The sequence below is a fragment of the Acipenser ruthenus genome, chromosome 7 (genome assembly GCF_902713425.1).
Source record: "Acipenser ruthenus chromosome 7, fAciRut3.2 maternal haplotype, whole genome shotgun sequence".
NCBI lineage: Eukaryota > Metazoa > Chordata > Actinopteri > Acipenseriformes > Acipenseridae > Acipenser > Acipenser ruthenus.
This window is the reverse complement of record NC_081195.1, coordinates 8,769,878-8,791,761: the sequence shown is the minus strand read 5'-3', so window position 1 is coordinate 8,791,761 and position 21,884 is coordinate 8,769,878. Positions and strand designations below refer to the sequence as shown.

The following is a 21,884-nucleotide window of genomic DNA, read 5'->3' as shown; positions in this document are numbered from 1 at the left end:
GTGAAGCTGGGTTTTCCAAACTTACAGCATTAACAACGTACAGAAAACATCTCCAAGTAGAAGACGACCTGCGACTCTCCCTTTCAAACATTGAGCCTCGTACTGATCAGCAATTGTAAGGACTGGTTTTTAGAGATGTTTTGTTCAGGACTGTTTTTAGAGATGTATTTATTTTATTTGCACAATCATTTTGATTAATTAAAGTTAGAACTATTTGAACCCTTTTCTCAGCTGGTTTTGTTTCACCTTACAATACCAGCTTTTATGTATCACACCTCATAATGCTAAACAACACACTGAAGGCTTAAGCTGTTAAAAATGTGCAGAATGTCTGCGAAGTGGAAAAATGACCTTAAAATGAGCAAGTGGGATTCAGTACACATTAACAAATGAGAATGGGGTAATAGACAAATTAGTTTCCTAAAATATACCATAGGATGTAGTTCCCTTACAGGTGAAACCACTTCCATAGTAAATATGTTATTTTTTGTTGTCACTTGTAGGAAAAATTCCCATCTTTTAGACCCTAGTCCTTTGAAATACCTTTTTTTATCTTCTATATATATATTTTTTAAATATATAGCCCCCGATAAACAGAAACATTGCTTCTGGTACGGAATTTTCACTCGGAACCAAATGTTTCTAGATCAAGTGTGTCAAGTAGAGCGCCCTCTTGTGGGGCGGAGGTCTGGAGGTGAGTGAGACTCAGGATAGTTGATCAATATTTCCCATTTTAACATCATCATCATCGCAAACGTTGGCTTTATTTTCTATAGCCTGATTCATACAGATGGCATCACAAGCTGCAACCCTTTGCTGTAGTTTGTTCTTTAAAATAGCAGATGATATCATGGCTGTATTGTCCAGATAACCGAAGGACTGAGGAACTGTCTTGTTTGCTGCTTTGGTGATGGTCTGTTATTAGATTAATAAATGTGGGTAAAAAAAAAAAAAAAAGAAAATTATATAAAGTGAATCTAAACAACAAGAAGAAAGCATGAGCTGAGATCCCGCTTTATAAGTGGATTACAGAATGGAAATACAGCAGAGATTCAACTTCTGTCATATTCTGCTTAATAAAATACAGTTTGATATTTGATATTCATGAAACTTTTCAGGACTCTGTGTTGGTTTATTAACCAGCACTTTAGAGAAGTTTGTGTGTCTGTCTAACTCTTGAGTCAGTCACCAGTCCCTAAAAATACCCTGCTGGCCTCTCAGCTGTGGGTTTAGAGGAGATCAGGCACAGCTCCTCTGGGGAGGGCTATTTTTGGGTGCTGATAACACCATCCCCAGCTCAGATTGATAGGACAAGTGTGGCATTAACCTAACTCCCCCTGCCTCCACTGGAGTTTCATTGCATTCCTAATCATAGCCAGCAGCACACTGTGTCTTTCTCTTTCTGAATTTTCCAAGCCTGTGTCCTTTATACAGGCTGAGACAGTCAGGCAGAGAAACGGCCGGTCGGTCAGTCAGTCAGTGTCACTGTGCTCAGCCCGGCGTTCAGGACGGTGCACTGGGGCCACACCGAGCTAGAACCAAGGGGGAACGACTGGCTCAGAGAAGCCAGATACTGACCAAGCATGGCATGAGAGGACTGAGGCTGACAGAGAGACAGAGAGACGGCAAGACAGAGAGAGAGAAGGACTGAAAAAGAGAGAGAGAAAGAGAGAGGTTTTGGAACACAGAAAGAGTAAAGGTAGAGAGAACCAGAGAAGTGTGTCATGGTGACGGAGGAGCAGGTTGTGATCTCCCTGTCCGGGGGAGCGCCGTGGGGGTTTCGTCTGCAAGGAGGCACCGAGCACAGCAAGCCCCTCCAGGTGGCCAAGGTAAGGGGCTCAAGGCTGGGGGAGAGGAAGAGAGAGGAGGGGGAGGTAGGGAAAGGGGGGGGGGCAAGTGGGCTGCATGAGTCAGCTGTGTTTGCATGTCTGGATGAGGTTTCAGACGGGGTAGTGTTGAAATGTGGATTATGAAGAGTCTGGGGTCAGGTATCTCATCTTTTTCAGTGCTTGTCTAGTATGGTGTAACCAGTCTTATTCTAGAGGTCTGTTCATGTATGTTCTGTACACAACCTTTTATATTCACAACAGTGAAGGACACCTGATAAAACCACTGCGTTTGGGCAGCAGTTAGGGCTCTGGACTCTTGACCGGAGGGTTGTGGGTTCAATCCCAGGTGGAGGACAATGCTACCGTACCCTTGAGCAAGGTACTTTACCTAGATTGCTCCAGTAAAAACCCAACTGTATAAATGGGTAACTGTATGTAAAAAAATAATGTGTAAAAAATAATGTGCTATCTAGTAACAATTGTAAGTTGCCCTGGATAAGGGCATCTGCTAAGAAATAAAATAATGATAATAATATGCAGCAGCACATTGCACAGTAACCTGTCCAGTTTAAGCCCACTATTGCATCACGTCATGCACTTCTTTCCTTTCTTTGCAGTATCGCTGCACACTCACGTTTTTTTTTTATTATAGCTGTGGCAGTAGGTGACACAACTACAATTCTGTCTTGGCATAAAGAGACCTGAATTCAAGGTGGGACACTCCTCCTCGGGTTACACAGTGGTGAAATACCTCATAGTTCATGACTGGACTGAAAGTTTATTCAGTGGAAAATCATATGCATGGGAGTAACTTTCAAAAAGTTATGCCTGCTATAACTGGATAAGGAGCGTTATTATAAAACATGTCCCCTCCTCCCTGTGTCCTGGGTTAATTATGGTTGTATGACAGATACATTTGATTGATATTCCACAGAACGCGAACAATGTGATGTATGATATCAGAAGCTTGTTTGCACTGAGTGACCCCCCATTAAAATCTGTATCGGGACACTTTTGTTCTGTGATAACAAGTAGAAGGTGACATTGGCAGAACATACCAGAAGGATGAAAAAAAACTGAGACAGTGGCCCAAATTTGTCAGCTTATTTCTCTTTATATAATCCATTATTGTAATAAACAAACTACGACATGGACATCCGATCTACATTTCCTCTTTGTAGTCCTGAAGTTACATGTAATATTTTCCATTTATTTTTCACAATTTGTATTTCTAAGATAGTCAAAAACGAATTGGTTTGCTTCCCTCTCTTCGTACTGACCCAGTATCCCCTTCCCCAGTATCTCCTTCCCTGTGGTTGTCTGTGTGTGTTTGATTCATCGGTGACAGTATTTGGATTTGTTACAATTTCAGACATGCCAAGTGTGGCTTGTTCACTTTTTGGTCTCAATTTGAGCAGTCTTGCTCTAAAAGAGGAAAGGACGATGCATTTTAATGGAAAATCACAAATCTCACTCCTAGTTGTTTCAGATCCACTCGCTTGGATGATCTGACCTTGACACCTTTGCCGTTTCCCTTATTGCCGCGGGGCCGGTGATCAGCTGTTTTATGAGCAGTGCTGCTGCAGTTTCCCCCATTTGCCATCGAGGAATGTCTTGGAAAGCGCAGACTCCGAACTTCAGCCGCTCTCAGACCCAAGGGGTCACGGGGAGTCATGGGGGTCATCTTCCCACACTGCACTCGGCTGTCCTGACCTCAGGATCACTCCTGACCGAATGCCTCCCTCACAACTGTCTGCTGCAGTGTATCCAGGAGCTCTATTTTAAAATGAAAAAGCATTCTAAACACCTGCTAAAACCAAACTGGTCCTGTCAGAGTCCGCTTCAAACCGAGTTGATATCACTCTGCTGCTGCTGATGGAAACGTTCAGGACCGATTCCAAGGCTTTAGTGTGCACCCTACCCTACGAGAAGTTACCTTTTCTGGCCATCTTGAAGGATCTCTCTCTCTCTCAACACTGATCGAGCCCAACTACGCCCCTTTCTGGACCACAGTCTATTACTGTCCATCTCTGAAGCAGCCTGCAACTCAGTCTGCAGTGCGTTCTCACGTATGAGTTCTCAGCAAAAGTCACACCACTGACCGAACCGGCACAATGCACTCAAGGCTGTTGTGGGAGGAGGAGAGGGCACGAGGCAGAACCCTCAGATCCTCTCCTGGGGAGAGACGGCTATTCCCTCAGGACTTCATCACATCGTCAGTTATTTGGCTTACTTTGATTTATCAGAACCCCCCCCCCCCCCCCCAATTAGGCATATCCTATTTATATATACAGCACATGCACTGCACTGACACACACAGCACAAACACTGACGCAGAGGCACACACACACACTGACAAATATAGTCTCTTACAATGACACACACACACAGTTGAACACACTCTGTCACAGTGTGCAGAATCACTGATCTCTATTCTGGAGTGCTGATTTTCACCACAGGCTAGTCTCACTGTTTCTCTTAAGGTCAAAGAAGGATTTGCTTCCACAGCGGAGTGAGAACCCTTTCGTGGTAGCAGGTCAACGGTGCTATCAATAGGCGAGGGCCAGTCCTGCGATCTCTCAGACTGAACCCTGAGGAGCACGAAGCTGTAAGGGTCACCATCATGGGTCATCCCAGTCTCTCTGTTTCGATCATTCGCTGCTCCTCTCTGCCTGGGAGAACTGTAGCTCCTCTTATACCAGTTTACCATAGTAAATATGGGCACTGCGCTGGTAATCCAGCACTTTCTCGCTCCATGCTTGAACTGCGCGCTTACTTTCCATCCCTTGTGGTTAACTGGGATTTCACCTTGTCTGCGGTCTTCCATACTTTTGCTGTGCCTTTGCTATACTTTTAATACTCTTTGCCATGCATTTGCTACACTGCAGTAAACTTAATTTTTTTTGCATACAGTTTACAAGTTACAACACATCTAGCTGCAGTTCTAATTATTTTTGTGTTATTTATTTTATTCCTAGGCTGTTTCAATTTTCACAAAAAAAAAAAAAGGCAAAACTGGGGGAGGGGACGGTTTAGAGAATAATCACATTCAGGCAGCACAGATAACTGAAGTGGAGAGGCGTGCTTGCAGTTTCCACACCAGGAATGTTTATGCCAAGGATTAAAACTAGGAGACAGGTCAAGGTGACTGAATCAAGGCTCTTTGCTTTGTCTAGTCTCAACTTGGTTAGAGGAGCCACCGAACAGACGAGAAGCTGATATTAACGTACTTCATCTGCTGTGGTTTAGACATTTAGAATGACATTGTCATTGACGTTTTGAGTGTGAGATCTACACTCTCTGCGAAATTACAAGTGTAGTTGCTGCTGATAATTTCCAATAGGGGACTTATAATAGAGATTATGTTGCCTGGGATGCCTGTCTGTCTCTGTCACCCTCATCTTGTCACTTTCTTTCTCTGGTTGTCTGTCTGTCTTCCTCTTTCTTTCTGTATCTCTTCTCTCTTCTTCTCAAATCGACCCTGAGGTCAAGCAAACAAATGCTTCAGCTCTTTACTTTGTCATAATGCTTGTCTGCCTTCACTGTGTTTTACAAGTTTTACTTCAGAACTGCATTTGAACTGCACTGCAAGTGCCCTCAAATCAAAGTTGAAGTGCAGTTATGGCAGGGCTTGAGACTCGCACCAGCTCAGCCCTGTGTAGGGTAGTGTGAGTTTCAAACCGGCTCAAACTCCTGGCTCCTGATCATTTCAGTAATGATAGACCTCATTGAGGGGGGTTCTGAATCCCAGGACTGGGTGCAGCGGGGCCAGACCTGGTATTGTACAGCTGAAGAGTGTGGTAAATCTGCAGTTTTAACCACACTGTACTGCACTGCAGCTGGCACTGCTATTGTGTGTCGGAGAGGGCGAGGGGCTGGTTTTCTTGGCCTGGGCAGCGGTGCAGAGAAGGAGGCACGAGGGGCGAGTGGAGTGTGGCAGTGTCACCTTGGCACCTTGGCACTGCCAGACCTGTTTACTGGGACTCTGTTCAGACGAGAGCAGCAGAGACATTCCCAGTTCAAGAGGACCCTTATTCATGTTTACAGCAGTAAATCTGCACCGTCATTGTGCAATGTTTGCCATGCCTTTGTTGTAAGACATTTACCATAGTCTACCAATGTCTGTACAGTGCCTACCCATGCTTTACCATGCCTACCCATGCTTTACCATGCCTACCCATGCTTTACCATGCCTACCCATGCTTTACCATGCCTACCCATGCTTTACCATGCCTACCCATGCTTTACCGATCTTTCACTGTGCTTTATTACACTTTGCTGTGCTTTACTGTGGGAAACTTTTACAAGGGTTAGTTTATCAAAGTTTTTTAATATGCTGTACTACTTCTCTGTGCTTCACAATGCTCACCTGTTCATTACCATGCTTTCACTATGCTGTATTACAAATTGCAGTACTTTTTACTAGGGTGAACTTTTATAAGGTAACAATGAAACCTCTTGAAGCAGTTTATTGGGACTCAGTGTTCAGTGCTAACGCAGCTGTTAAACACAGTGCCCTTTCCAACCTCTTTATCAGAGAGATGCTGTTACTGGCAGAGAAAGCCTCTGCTTTGTAGAGATTTATATAAACCAGGTGACAGGTGCCACCATTTCCAGACAATAATAATAATAATAATAATAATAATAATAATAATAATAATAATAATAATAATAATAATAATGAAAGCCCAAGTTAAAGCATTTTATTTTCCTCTTGCATACAGAGTGTCAAGTGGCCTTTAATGGGAAATGAGGTATTTCTGCTCATCACTGGTATTGATGAATGCACTTTACACTAGATATTAAATAGAGAATGAAGCGGGAGAGCTGTAAGGCTCCGAACGCAGTTAAAGAGAGATCAACACGTCTAGAGAGAGGGCCTGAGAAGCAGGCCTCATAGAAACATTATGAGAGACCGCAAATTATAACTCATCACTGTGCAAAGTGTTACAGTCTTACAGGTTCACAGCAAGGAAAGCTTAACTGTAAGAAAATTACAAGTTTTATTACAGTTTGTTTTTTCTGCCAATGTGAAAAAATATGAATTACATTTAACACAGGGAGTCAGTGTGATCTAGTTGTTAGAGCTTAGGGGAGTGGGAGAGAGAGAAGGAGGCAGTGTGGTCTAGAGGTTGAAGAGCTGAGGGAGATTTGTTTTTTATTGTCTTTTATCCTAATTAATAAAAACATATTAAAACTGGCAAAAGGAGTTCCTTTGATTGCAGTGCTAGCTTTATAACAGTAAAATCGTTTTTATTCCTCTCTGAAAACCTACCCTTGGCCTGTATGTTGTTTCCTCAGTGTCTCTGTCTCCCCCTGCTGTCACAGGTGCGCAAGCGCAGCAAGGCCTGCCGGGCAGGACTGCGAGAGGGAGATGAGCTGCTGTCAATCAACGAGAAGATGTGCGGGGGGCTGTCCCACGCCCAGGCCATGACCCTCATTGACTCCGCCCCCGGGACACTGCGCATCCGCGTCAGGAGGTACAGGCTCACTGCGCTATCTATTGCTTTATTGATCGATTAATTTGATTTCCATATAAACAAGGCTCTGTGTAATACAGCGCTCCCTCCCTAGTTCACGTTTCAGAATTCCCTCATTTGATTAATTCATGGTTAGTCTCTGTTGACAGTCAATTGTACAAGTCCTGTATTTTCCTTATAAGAGCCTTTCACTAATTCACTGTTTTCAATATTTTACGATTTTTTCTGATGCGTCAGTCAGTGGGAGCTCTGTACCAGTACATAATGTTTCAGTAAATGCACTCAGCGTTTTATGGTGTTTAACGTGAGTGATGATGGTATTAAGTGTTTACTCATAGTGTGACAGAGAGAGTGAGGGTGAGAGAATGAGAAACAGAGAGTGTGAGTGAGTGAGGGAGAGGGTGCATCAGTAAGAAGCAGCACCCTCCGCAGTGTAAGCCCTGTATAAACAGTCCCCTCCTCGGCTCCACAGGTCTCCAGCTGGTTTCCAGTCAGTGGTCCTCCTCACCCGCTCCCCTTCTCCGCGCATCGACAGGGACTACCACGCGGCCCTGCGCACCCTGTCGCCCCCGGTAACCAAGCCCGCCGCCGCCGCGCATCCAGACCGCAGTGCTGTGATGTCCCCCACGGGCGGGGAGTGCCTGATCCGTACCCTGGACCCCCACAGGGAATGCGTGACCTCCCCCCCGGACAGCGAGGCGTACTACGGCGAGACAGACAGTGACGCTGACACAGCGCTCGTGAAACAGCGGCGGCCAAAACGCCGTAGCCCCAGCGCCACCCCTGGCAAGCCCTCCGGCCGTGCCTCGCCCGAGGAGATCTCCGAGATGAGCAGTTACGACAGCACATCTGACGCACTCCCCCACACAACCCTACCCGGGCTCACACAGTCTCAGGATGCGGCCCCTGGAGTGGCCCGCAGAGAGATCCTGTTCCAGCCCCAGCCAGTGGAAGAGGAGGAGGCCGGCCTGGGAGAGGCTCTCACTTACCCCAGTGACAGGCAGGGGGCTGCTGAGGTGGACAGTGGGTTCCAGGACAGTGGGTTCCAGCCCCCCTCTGTGCCGCTGGTCTCCCCAGAGAGAGCCAAGGACGCCTCCCGGCTGCTGTTCTCCAGCAGTCAACTCATACCCATGGTGGGTCCAGTGGACAGGCCAGTGGATGAAAAGTTGACCACCAGCTACAAGGACAAGGCCAGGCAAGCCAGTAAGTCACTCTCTAATCACTCTGTGGGTATAGAATAGCGGTGTAATGATTCATTATGGGTCTATGAATCGTAATACTTTCTTTACATCACATATATCGTATCATAATAGAAAACCAAACACACAACAGCATAGCTCACTGTAGATCACCACGTGGTTATTGAATAAATATGTGTGTTTTTTAGTTGCTTTCCCTGTCGCATTTCAATTTTGTCTTTTAACACAATGGTCCATCATCATTGAGCTTATTATGCATGGTAAAAGCAGCCCGTCAGCACAATCGCATGTACCGTATCGCGATGTGTATACGTGATATGTGAAGGGATAGGAGGGGAGGGGAGAGGAGGGGATGCTGTGAATTTCTTCGTCTTCTGATTTAGTTTCTTTTTTTGTTTATCCTTTTCTTTTGCAGTCATCAAATCTTCCAGGGCACTAAAAAAAAGAAAGCACACCCCTGTGGTCTCTATAGAACTCCCATAATCTTGTCTGGCCTCCTCTTTCGAGCTCTCTCTAAGTACAGTTGGGACACTCGAGTAGTGTACCCAGTCACGCTTTATAAAGGAGGTTTATTAACTGTTAACTACTAGCTTACATGTTAACGACTGTTTTGCATTTTGTTGTTAATGGTTCCTTAATATATACTGTAGTAACCTATTTATGAACTCCGAAAATGCCTGGGACCTTTGGATGCACTTTTAAGGATGTTCGCGATACCATGGTGCTGGTAAATACCCTTTCTTAGAGGTTTCTATTTACACAAATTAAACACATTGTCACTAAACTAAGAAAAGTGCCCCTATAATAAAGCTAGACTGACATTCCCTTTCAAGGAGTATAGCCTAGTTTAATAGAAGGAGTGCTAACCAATGCTTTTTAAAACCAGTTTAGTGTTAGCAACACTTTCACCGGCTATCCTGTTCAGAATAAAGCTGTGATATATCTTTGTGTAGATTACACACTGTTTGAAGCAGCAGTTTTAACAATATATTTATGATTGAGTGCGAGGCCTCTCATCACAGGCATGTTAGTTGAGACAGTAACATGGCAATGAAAGGATATCGGGGGGGGGGGGGGGGGGGTGAGCACAGAGCTATATATTGCTGTGTGAATCAGACAGATAACAAGTGCTTCAGCTCAGGACTGGGAAAGGCATTTCCAGTTGCTGTCCGCTATCAGATACACGTCTACTTGTGACGTCTGCGCTCCCTCCCTCCCTCTACCTTTACCCTCTCCCTTCATCTCACCCTCTCTCCCTCCTTCCCTCCCTTTCCCACTCTCTCTCTCCCCTCTTTCCTTCCTCCCTCCCTCCATTTCCCTTTGCCTTCTCTTCTCTCTATCTCTCCCTCGCTCTCTTTTTCACTCTCCCACACTCCCTCCCTCCCTCCGCAGAGCCCTCCTTCTATAAATAGTGACTGTCCAACTCTGAAGCATCCCTATCACTCACCGACACACTGACTAACATTCAGGTCAGGTCCCCATTGGAACCTATTAGCAGTAACTACGCTTCTAATGTCACTGAGAGTGTTGATCTCACACTCAGAATGTCAAAGACAAAGCATGCAGAATGTTCAGACCCCAACACAATCTACAGAAACGGACTGAATACATTAATGTCAGCTTGTTGACTGGTTTATATTTAGTTTTAATGACACAGCAATACAGAAATACACTCCCAGCTTGATTAGAGGTCGACGCCATACAGTTTTAAACACACCTAACAAGCCCCTTGATTTACTGGGATACGGGACACATATAGCAAGCATAACACAGCTGTGCGCTGAACAGGATGGGATTCAAACCCAAGCCAGGGTACTGGGTGGTACAGGGATAGAAATAAGACTCTCATTGACTCCCAGTCCTGGCTTTAATAGGAATTTAATAAGACACCTGAGCTTGTTACCTATACACTAGGGCAAATCAAGCTCGTAATAAAACCTGGAATGGGTAAAACTGCTATGCAATAGGAGTCTTATTTCCATCCCTGTGTTAGTTCAACTATCTATACACTCCCCCTTCCCAAGCCTGTAGGGACTTGCCTGCTACAAACAAGCAAACAAACATGCTGATTCTGTGGAGTTTTAAAGAGATGTCCTTCAAGCTGAGGCATCTGCAGAATCCCATAGGGTTAAGTTTAGCATTACTGGATGGCGATTTATTTTAAAAGGTGTTAACTCTTAAACGGTTTGGAAAAAACGCTGTGCTCTAAATAAACCTGTTTATATCCGAGCCTTCTGTCTTAAAATTAGACTGCGTCAATTTTTTGGCGTTGATGCAGGACATATAGTAAGCCTGTTTTCTGGTGTAGTGTACCGTACTAAATAGCAAGCCTGCGAGTTCAAATGAATACCGTTTTAAACGCTGCTCAGGGCTCTGGAACACTTGAAGCAGGGTTAGAAACACTCACACCAGCCCTGCCTGGGGAGCTGTGTGCAGGGGATCTCACTCACTACTTTAAAAAACAAATCTTTTTCAGTCTGTATTTAGGGTCCTCCATTGAAACGTGGGCACTTGTGTCCTGATCATACACACACTGCAGGGTGAGCTCTGAACCTGAGCTTCTACAAACTTTCATCAGATACTCCTCAACTTTTACAGACTACAATCCCATGCATTGTTCACAGGGAATGAGGCTGAGGCCGGAGCCGAATACCCTGGACGAGCCCTGAAGGGTTGTTTAGGGATCTGCTAAAGGGTGAAGTAAACCCAGCGGCAATCCGCGTGCGTTCATGTAACGCAAGGGGAGGAACGTGTGTTCAAACCGCAGTTTCAATGAATTTGGGGTATTAGGCAGCATTATTAGGAACAGTGCAATTCGTCATTGTTTCATTGGATTTTTAATGAATGCAGGAAGATACCAAAGTGGGAAAACAAAAGTTACTTCACACTTTAACTCTCAACACCTGTATGAAGAGAATTAGCTAACTGGGGATAGTGCAGGTCAATCCACTCAATGCTGTGTTGAGATGCAGTATAATCCTCAAACTATTCATCAAATAACTTAAGAAGAGGTCTGTGTTTCCCTCACCGTCTACAGAGAAATATTTGACCATATGAGGAGTGCCTGGGAGCAGCCAGGCAGTTTGTGAGGAGAGTGGAGCTGGATTATTAGAGCTGGAGAAGGTTACCCATTGCACTGACAGCGCTACCTGACGCCATTCCTGTCTCCGGTACTTAAAGAAAGCAACCGAGAAGCGTTTCCTGGCCACTTCAGCTAATCTCCTTGGCATCTGATAACTGGAAATAGCAGAGAAAGTGTTAGCTGTACAAGTGTTGTGTGCACTTACTCTCACAGTCTCACAGTTCAGAGAGTGCCTGCTTCTATAAGTGGACAAGCCAGAACACAGAATAGTGGGGAAGAAGAATAAAAGTATGGCGAAATCATTAGACAACATATATTATAAGGTTAAGAGAAAAAGAAAGAGGGAGAGAAGGGAAAGAGGTTGAGGTGAGGGCTAGAGTGAAGGGGTGATCAGGAGAGAGAAGGGAGAGAGTAAAGGGGTGATCAGGAGAGAGGAGGGAGAGAGTGAAGGGGTGATCAGGAGAGAGGAGGGAGAGAGTAAAGGGGTGATCAGGAGAGAGGAGGGAGAGAGTGAAGGGGTGATCAGGAGAGAGAAGGGAGAGAGTAAAGGGGTGATCAGGAGAGAGGAGGGAGAGAGTAAAGGGGTGATCAGGATAGAGGAGGGAGAGAGTGAAGGGGTGATCAGGAGAGAGGAGGGAGAGAGTAAAGGGGTGATCAGGAGAGAGGAGAGAGAGAGTAAAGGGGTGATCAGGATAGAGGAGGGAGAGAGTGAAGGGGTGATCAGGAGAGAGGAGGGAGAGAGTAAAGGGGTGATCAGGAGAGAGGAGGGAGAGAGTGAAGGGGTGATCAGGAGAGAGGAGGGAGAGAGTAAAGGGGTGATCAGGATAGAGGAGGGAGAGAGTGAAGGGGTGATCAGGAGAGAGGAGGGAGAGAGTAAAGGGGTGATCAGGAGAGAGGAGGGAGAGAGTGAAGGGGTGATCAGGAGAGAGAAGGGAGAGAGTAAAGGGGTGATCAGGAGAGAGGAGGGAGAGAGTGAAGGGGTGATCAGGAGAGAGGAGGGAGAGAGTAAAGGGGTGATCAGGAGAGAGGAGGGAGAGAGAGTAAAGGGGTGATCAGGAGAGATGGGAAGGGAGAGAGAGTGAAGGAATATGGATGATCGGGAGAGAGGGGAAGGGAGAGAGAGTGAAGGAGTATGGGTGATTCGGAGAGTTGAAGAGGTAATTGGAGAGGGAGAGTGTGAGTGAAGGGATGATCAGAAAGGAATGGAGGAGGAGGGAGAGGGAGAGAGGTTTTAAAGGCGTGTGGGTGGGGGGGGGTGGAGAGAATGCGAGAGGGTGAGGCTGCACAGAGAAGGATAGAGTGAAGAGTGCTGTTTTTTGGTTGGAGGGAGGTCAATGTCCCTGGCAGACAGGTGTGCCCTGCCTGTCCCTGTCTCTCACCCTGCGGTGGTCCCAGGCTGCACCCCAGACAAGTACCCTGATAAAAATAGCCCTGCAGTGACATCATGCATTCGTGGAGACAGAGGAAGGGCAGACAAAGGGGCTTTAAAAGGCTGTTTGGTGTCTCTGCAGGGCAGAGATTTTGAGTCTTTGGCTGCCTCTACTACGCTATGCTGGCCTCACTCCAGCCACACATCGGTCAGGTTATAGGTAGTTTGTCAGGCTGGGGCTCCACAGTATGCAGGGACCAGGACTCCTTCACAAGGACTACAATGCTGGAGGAGAGACCGTCTACGCAGGTACTGTAGCGACTGACTCCGAGGTAAAACTTACAAGAAGGGCTAATGCTGTTGGCGTTTTCATGGCAGTGTGGTTCTGGTGATCTCTGTAGCAGGCTGAGTGATTGGAAAAGTCTAAGAGGTGTTTCATTGTGGACTGACCGGCCGGGAACTATTTAACTGTGAATGAAACTGAAGAAACAAGACACGAGGAGTTTTTGATAGTGATTACAAGGTTCAATTTGGGCACAGACGTTTTTTGCAGTTTGTCTGTGAGAATACTGTTAGTTTACTGTAGTTTAATGCAGGTTTGTACAGTTGTATCAAGTTGTACAGTGGTGGTTGTGAAACTGCTTGCCTCAGCTTTACCATGCTGTACTACAGTTTACTGTGCCTTTACCACGGGATACCAGCAGTAAATGTTTCTTGCCATTGTTGTTAAAACTAGGTTCATAGGGTATGCTCAAATAATAATAATAATAATAATAATAATAATAATAATAATAATAATAATAATAATACTTCTTCTTCTTCTTCTGTTGTTCAGTAGTATGTTCTTGAGATAGTATGAGATTTCTTCATTGCTAATAATATTGCATTCATGGCTTGTCCATGTACTGTACTTTACTATAATAAATCAGACTTGGAATTCAGTGTGGGCTTGAGAACTCCACAGTAACTTATCAACTCATTACTGTCATCTGTATTAGTTTTTTGTATTATACATATCATTTTCCAACTTAAATGTATCATTGATATGTGTAAAGAATAGATACCAGGATATGGGCTGAACCCTGATCACAATTATTTAATTCAGTTTTTTGTTTTTTTTTCAAATTCTATTTTTAATGCAAACTTTTTCCAGACTGTTAAAAAAAAAAATAATAAAAAAATAATAATAATAATACAAAAATAATAATAATAATAATAATAATTAAAACTAACGAGTGGAGCCCACTGTTTCCTCCTCCTCTAGAAATCTCTCTCCCTCTTAAAGTTAACCCTGGCATACTGCTGTAAAAGCACAGCAAAGTATTGTACAGCAGAGTAAGAACACGCTTAGAACAGAAGGTAGGAAGCACTTTTTTAAACAGAGAGTTAAAAATGCATGGAATAGCCAATATGGTTTTGTGCTGTTACATTAGACCCCCTCAGACGGGGCGAATGGTGTGCTAACAAGGGACGAACTCTGATGGACTGAACAGCCTCTTCTCATTCCCAAACGTTTCTTATAAAGTGATGGTAATGCACAGTTATGTATGGCATTGTTGAAACCATGGTACAGTATATATGCGTTATAAGCATGGGAAATGCGCCGTAGAGTCTGTGCAGAGTCACGGTGGTAAACTTACCTGGAAGATTACTAAACAAACAACACAAGGGGTATCGCCTAGCATGAGAACCCACAGCAGCACAAGGCTTGATATTTATAGAGCATGAGCGCTGAGATTTACTGTCACCCATTTTCATCACGCATAATCTGAGGCAGCTGTCTGCCTCCATCCGGACGAAATACTGTCCTGATGATGGGATGGTTTGTTTAAATCTCTTTTAATAGCTTTGTACACTGTTTTAAATCAGTGCTGGCTTTAGGAGTGCCAACCACGGTGCTAAATCAATTTCAGTCTCCTTTTAGAGTCCCTTAATTGTTCTGGAGGTTGCTATTAGGGCACTGGGGAATGCTTCAACTGACTGATCGATTATTTTGTACCTGGTATTTGTATCAAATCAAGAGTTTTTTTCAGCTTGTAGCCAGATGCAATCAGAAATGTCTATAGGAGGATAAGGGTGTATGCTGGGTAAAGATTGGAGAAAAATCAACTAAAAGGAAAATGGGACAACTGTTAGTTTTCCACTTTCCACTGTTGAAAATGCCTCTTCTTTTATGATAACAGGGATGGAAATAAAACTCCCATTGCATAGCGCTTTGATCCATTCCTGGTTTCACAAGGAGTTTAATCAGACACACCTGAGCTTGATACCTATACACTGGGGCTAATCAAGCTTGTAGTCAAACCTGGAATGAGTGAAACTACTCTGCAATAGGAATCTTATATCCCAGTCTAAGGAACTTGCAATATGAAAATAAATGTTATTTAGGAGTAAAAGGAAAATATGAAATAGGTAGAATTCCAGAAAGTGTGTTTATTGCTTATTATATCTTATTTTGACTACTAAAAGAAAATAAGTCATGTCTTATTGTTACAGCACAGGGAGAAATAGGGCCCATGGTTTTCAAGCAGGCCCATTGAAAAAAAAGTTTTTCAAGAGGGGTATATTGGCAAGAGTTTATTAAGGGAAGTTTAATAACAGGAGATTATTGCTGGGTGTTTATTAAGGGGAGTCTATTAAGCGCGGGTCCTGTCTGTTGCAGAGCTGCACCGGAGCGAGAGCGTGCAGGAGAAGCAGGTGAAGGAAGCCCGTTCCAAGTGCCGCACCATCGCCTCGCTGCTCACCGCCGCGCCCAACCCACACTCCAAGGGCGTGCTGATGTTCAAGAAGCGCCGGCAGCGCTCCAAGAAGTACACGCTGATCAGCTTCGGCAGCGTCGAGGAGGACATGGAGGCGGGAGAGGAGGATGAGGAGGAGGGGGAGGGGGCCTTCCCCACCAGTGAGTCAGAGTTCGACGAGGAAGGCTTCTCCGCAGCCCCCGACACAGACCCCGACTGGGACAGCGACTACCTGGACATCCTGGAGAGGAAGAAGACCCCCGCCCACACTCAGCAGGGACCCCCACAGGGCCTGTCTGGCACCGCGGGGAAGGGGGCGCTGCTGTACGAGCAGCAGCAGAGGAGGCGCGCCGAGGAGAACTCTGTCAGTGAGGCAGCCCGGCAGGGAGAGCAGGGGACACAGGGGAACCAGGGAACCCCCAGAGCAGTTCCCTCCGTGTCGCCAGCCCAGCCGCCCCCCAGCTTCGGCATGATGAATGGAGACGTCCCCCCGGCGGGGCGACCTGATCTGGTGAAGTCCCCGCCCGCCCCTGCTCCTCCTGCTCCCCCAGCTCACTCTGTACCAGGAGCCTTCTCAGTGCCGGCCCTGCAGCCTGCCTTCTCTCTGCTGGACAGAACCAACCGGACCGCCCGTCCCTTCACCCCGGGCTTTGTGGGGGGGCGTTCTGCCACGGCCCCCGTGGTCTTCCGCCCAGGAAAGAAAGCTGCCGTCCCCACCCCCCAGCAGCCTGCCCCTGCGCCCCCGCCCTTCTCCCCCCCTCCTTTCGCCCCCCCTCCCTCCCTCTCCACCTCCTCCCTCTACATCACACCCAGGCCCGCAGCCATCACCGCACAAGCCCCATTCTTCTCCCCCCCTCCTCCTCCTCTGACGACTCCTAGAGCCCCTCTGGGGGCCACCTCCCCTCTCCCTCCCACGCCCTTCTCTCCTCCCCCCATGTCGACAGCCTCCTTCCCTTCGATGACTCCTAGAGCCCCCCTCGGGGTCACCTCCCCTCTCCCTCCCACTCCCTTCTCTCCTCCCCCCATGTCGACAGCCTCCTTCCCTTCGATGACTCCTAGAGCCCCCCTGGGGGTCACCTCCCCTCTCCCTCCCACTCCCTTCTCGCCTCCCCCCATGTCGACAGCCTCCTTACCTTCAATGACTCCTAGAGCCCCCTTGTCGGTCACCTCCCCTCTCCCTCCCACTCCCTTCTCTCCTCCCCCCATGTCAACAGCCTCCTTCCCTTCCTATCTCTCCGCTCCTGCTGTTAACGGTGCCAAGCCTGTGCCATCTTCCTCCACTCTCACCCCTGCATCCACCCTCACCCCCACCTCCGCCTCTCTCACCACTCGGCCTGCCTCTGCAGCCCCGGCCTTCCCTGCCCCTTTCCTGTCCTCCTCTTCTGAAGCCCTGGCCTCCCGAGAGCAGCGCATCTCCGTCCCCGCGGCCCGCACTGGGATCCTGCTAGAGTCCCGCAGGAGAGGTAACAGGAAGTCCCTGTTCAGCCTGCCGGAGGAGAAGCCCAGCCACTCACCCAACCCGGCGCTGCTGTCCTTGGTTCAGAACCTGGACGAGAAGCCGCCCAAAGGTGGGGAAGCCGGGTTTGAGTCGGGCCCTGAGGAGGACCTGCTGAATCTGGGGGCCGAGGCCTGCAACTTCATGCAGGCGCAGAAGCACAGGACCCCGCCGCCTGTGGCCCCCAAGCCCCACTTGCGGGTCCCTGAGGTCCCCCAGATGAGCGGGAAGGGGGCGGAGCTGTTCGCGCGTCGACAAAGCCGGATGGACAGGTTTGTGGTGGGAGGAGGAGCCCCTGGGCAGCAGCAACAGCTGTCCTCCTCACAGCAACCAAGCGCCCCCTCTCCCACCCCCTCTCTCCCCGTGCAGTGGAAATACTCCCCCAATATCCGTGCCCCACCTCCCATTGGCTACAACCCCCTGCTGTCCCCCTCCTGCCCCCCTGGGGCTCAGAAAGGCAGCAAGACTGGGGCTAATCAACCGGCGACATGGAGTGGGAGGAAAGCCACTCCCCAGAAACAGGGTATCCGAGCTCTGGATGTCATGAAGAGGCAGCCGTACCAGCTCAACCCGGCCATGTTTGGGGGTGTGGGGGGCTCACAGCAGCAGGTGCAGCAGCAGGCAGCCCCCATGCTGGGCAGCTCCCTCACCCCTCCGCGGCAGATCCCGGTCAAAGCCGCCCGCGTCTACGAGATCAAGCGCTTCTCTACACCCACGCCGATGTCCGCGCCCACCTCGCACACGCCCACCGTGATCGTGCCGCGCTCCGCCACTACCCTGGGGGAGCCACTCTGGCGATCGGATATCTGCTCCCCTCCCCCTCCTGTCTACTCCGCTCCCACACCACTCACTCCCTCTGTTCATCCCACTCCCACCCCACTCTCTCCCCCTTCTCACCCCGCTCCTCCTGTCTTCCAAACCAGGACCCCCCTAGCCCCTGCCCCAGCTCCTGCCCCTGCCCCTCTCTACCCCTCTTTGCAGGCTGCCAAGCAGTTCAAGAGCGCCCCCGAGCTCAGCCCTCTGCCTGCCTTCAAGGCGGTGGTCTCCTCCAGCCCCCAGGGGATCCAGATGCCCCGGCGATTCCAAGTCTCCAGGATCGGGAATCAAGCCAACGTGTGGAGGCCGGGCTCCCTGCACTATTGAGTCAGGCCTTCACCAGCACAGTCTCCCACATGCGCACACACACACACGGGTGCACTGTGTAGTATTTCCAGGACATGGGGCTCAGCTTGTCAGCTTCTACTTCAGTGCATGATTTGGCTCAGATTGTTAATTATTAAGGTTTAATATAGAATAGAACTAAGTAAGTAGAATGTGTGTGTGTGTATATATACCCAAATTCCACAAAATAAAAAAAACACCTCGTCCCAAATTGGAACCCCTTTCAGAAAAAGGTGAAAGACAGGAATGAGAGGCATGTGAACTACAGGAACCCACACATCAACAGAGACGCTTTACATATCCACACATACTCCTTAGAAGAGGCAGATTTACACTGGCGGAGAGGGGGGTGAATGGAGGAGACTGAGGGAAAGCAAGAGGGCTGCCCGGGATCAAAGATCCACCACAACCTGATCAAAGATCCACTGAGCCACTGAGCTTTGTGTTTGAAACGCTGCAACACCCATCACCTTGTTTTTGCTAAATTTAACACAGTATATAAGCGGTATGATTAGCTTCTTTGTAATTGTTAATAATAATATAAAGAAGGATTGTAATTATGGTAATAGCTGTGATGATGTGTGGTGGAGTGTCCCGCCCCTATAAATATATATATAGGGGCAGGACACTCCACCACATGATGTTAGCGTGATAGTGACGTACTGACGTGAGTTAATGGCGATGAGGAACAATGGGCATTTCTACATGGAGGGGGGGGGGGGGCAAGCAAGAGGAATGCCGCTGTGGTTAAAAAATGGTACTTTCCTTACCTAAGCTGCACCATTTAAAGGTATCACTTTTTCAACCTCCCCCAATACTTTGTTTCTTTCTTAGTGTCAACTGCCTCCTGTATCCCAGAGCTTCAGTAAAGGAAGCAGCACGGTTGGGGTGTGGTCTTTTCCAGTTCCATCATTACTGCAGCTGTGGGGCAGGAGATATCATTTATAAATGAAAATACAAGCTTGTTATAACATGTGAGACCTGCATAGCAAATAGAGGGCCATTATTGAATCAGCAGTTAACCAAGGGAGGTGCCTGTTTTTGGTTTTTCAGTAAGGGGGGTGTGCCTTTTGTCAGCACTCTCTGTTAGACAGTCTGCTGCTGATCAATTCTATGAGTCCCCCCCTTTGAAGACAGCAGTAAGTACTTTGGAAAGACAGTGTTGTGCACAGCCGACGCAGGAGGATAGCTGAAGGATGAAGTCATTCCACGACCGTCCTTCTCTGAAACACGTTGCAGATGTGGGAAGCAGCAGCAGCACTATTTTGTGATTTTGATTGTTATTATTATTATTATTATTATTATTATTATTATTATTATTATTATTATTATTATTATTATTGTTATTTTTTTTTCTGCCTCGCATAAATACAATTTCGCTGTCTGCTCTTTTTTCCTTGTTTAATTTTTTTTTTTTTTTAGTGTTTACCTGGATAGACGCTGGTTTATATGTGGTTCTGATTTCCAAGGCAGATACAATGGTGCTTTGTAGTAAAACAAACTATTAATAAATAAATAAAAAAATGAAGAAACAAATGAAAAGGCTGCTGGTGTGAAAATAAATCTTCCAAAGCGATTGGAAAGACGTGATGATTGATAGGGCTTGTGAGGACAGGAAGGACTGGGGATTGGAATGGAAAGTGAGACAGTGAAATAAAGAGAGTTGGAAAACAAATCTTACGTGTGGTGTGTTTGGATTATCTATCTACTGCATGTGTGTGTCAGTATCTATATCTACATATTCTGTATCCCTGCGTGACTCCAGAGCAGCTGCTGAATTCCGTCTCCACCTGGACCTGTGTGACACCTGACCAGTAGGGGTCGCTGTGGCGCACTGAGGCACCTCCACATGATTTCCCTTCCATAGCCTATTGGTCAATGCAGCAAAAAATATTCTTTAAAATACTAGGAGTTAAATAAAGACTGGAGGAGCTGCTTTGAATGTACAGTCCCAGCTGTCCCACAGTGCCTGGTATGTGAAAGGGTTAATACAGGAGCGTTGCCTCGTTTTAACCACAAAGCCCATACCAGCATTGTCAGCTGCAAGAGTTTACAGAAGAAACCTGCTTATAAAAAACACTTTGATCCCTATTTAGCCATGAGTGCCGGGACGCATTTACTAAAAGGGAAACCATTTGAATGGTGGGTAACATCTTACAGTACTGTAGCTGCTTGCTGCGGGCTGGGTAATCTAATGCTCTGAGCAGCACTTCTAGGTTTTCTGCTGTTCAGATCCGTTTATTCCTTTCTGAAGATTCGCCGCCACCCTTAGCTCTGCGACAGGGACACCCATTGAAGTTATCAAGGTCTGTCGCGACCGATTAATATGAGATTGTAGTCTACAATTGTGTGCCAGATGGGCTTTCGTAACACATCTCCAATACATTCACTGCGATCGACTGAGCAGGTATGAAAGAAATACAAACAAAGAACGGAGACAGTCTTCTTGGGTTGAATTTTATTTTATTGTATTTATTTATTTATTTATTGCGACACCCCCACCAGTTTAAGAACCCCTGCACTCATCTCTATTCAAGTTTACTATAGTGAAAGCATGGCAAAGTGCAGTGAATGCGCGGTAATACGCAGCACTGTAAAGAATAGCGAGGTATGGTAAAGCATATTAATAAACATGGTAAAACCAGTGTAAACTGTGGTAAATGTAAAGTATAAACATGTGGTGAAACTGCCAAAACACCAAGTAAAAATACTGTGCTAAACTTTTATAACTTAAGGGGAGAGAAATCAAACAGAAAAGGAGTCTGCCTTTGAGGCTCCGAATGAACTGTGAAGTGCCTATGGAGTCCATAGAGTGCAAACAACAGCATGAACTGAACACAGTAGTGCAGAGGCGGCTGCTGCAAAAAGGACAAAGACCAGGACTCTGGACGCCTGCAGGAGCACGTACAGACCGTCACCCGATACAGAGAGAAGGGGAGCGGGCTGGGAACTGGCCTTAACAGAAACTGTGCTGACATTCCAGTTGCACACCCTCTGGTGGTTATTTCTAGCATGATAAATGAATTCAGATTTTAGGAGAAGCCCCCATGGTTTGAAAAATGATCTAAAGCAGAAACAGCAATAGAGGATTATTCAGGACACACACAACAGGGTACTAAGGAATGAGATACCAGGGCAGTGCAGATCTATATATGAATCATTGTTTAACCTGTTTATCAGAGAGATGCTGTTCCCGGCAGAGACAACGAGCCTCTACTAGCCTCTGCCTTGTTGAGATTTATATAAACCTGTTTTATAAACACCTCTCCAGACAGGTGCAGCCATTTCCAGACATCTTATTAATAATAATAATAATAATAATAATAATAATAATAATAATAATAATAATAATAACCAAGTGAAAGCATTTTCTTTTCTTCCTGTATACAAAGCTACATAGATAAATACCTTGGGTCATATGAACCTGAGGAATTATGTTTGTATTAAAAAAAAAAAAAACCTCAAAGTTCCTATTTTCTGTTTATAAGTTTGTGACCCCAACCCTAAGAAAACTGTTAAAATCGTATAGGA

At 46.6% G+C, this 21,884-nt stretch overlaps 1 protein-coding gene across 2 annotated transcripts; it reads left to right on the top strand.

Moving 5' to 3' along the window:
• Positions 1-1,369: 1,369 nt before the first annotated feature.
• On the top strand, positions 1,370-20,028 carry LOC117416157 (synaptopodin 2-like protein). Of its 2 annotated transcripts, none has more exons than XM_059026282.1 (4): positions 1,370-1,829; positions 7,158-7,309; positions 7,782-8,512; positions 15,622-20,028. In XM_059026282.1, the coding sequence occupies exons 1-4, from the start codon at positions 1,725-1,727 to the stop codon at positions 18,333-18,335; spliced, it is 3,702 nt and encodes a 1,233-aa protein (XP_058882265.1). In that variant the 5' UTR covers positions 1,370-1,724; the 3' UTR covers positions 18,336-20,028. The 2 variants fall into 2 exon arrangements, with proteins under 2 accessions (XP_058882265.1, XP_058882266.1); XM_059026283.1 differs by lacking the exon at positions 1,370-1,829 and adding an exon at positions 2,499-2,541.
• Positions 20,029-21,884: the final 1,856 nt, after the last annotated feature.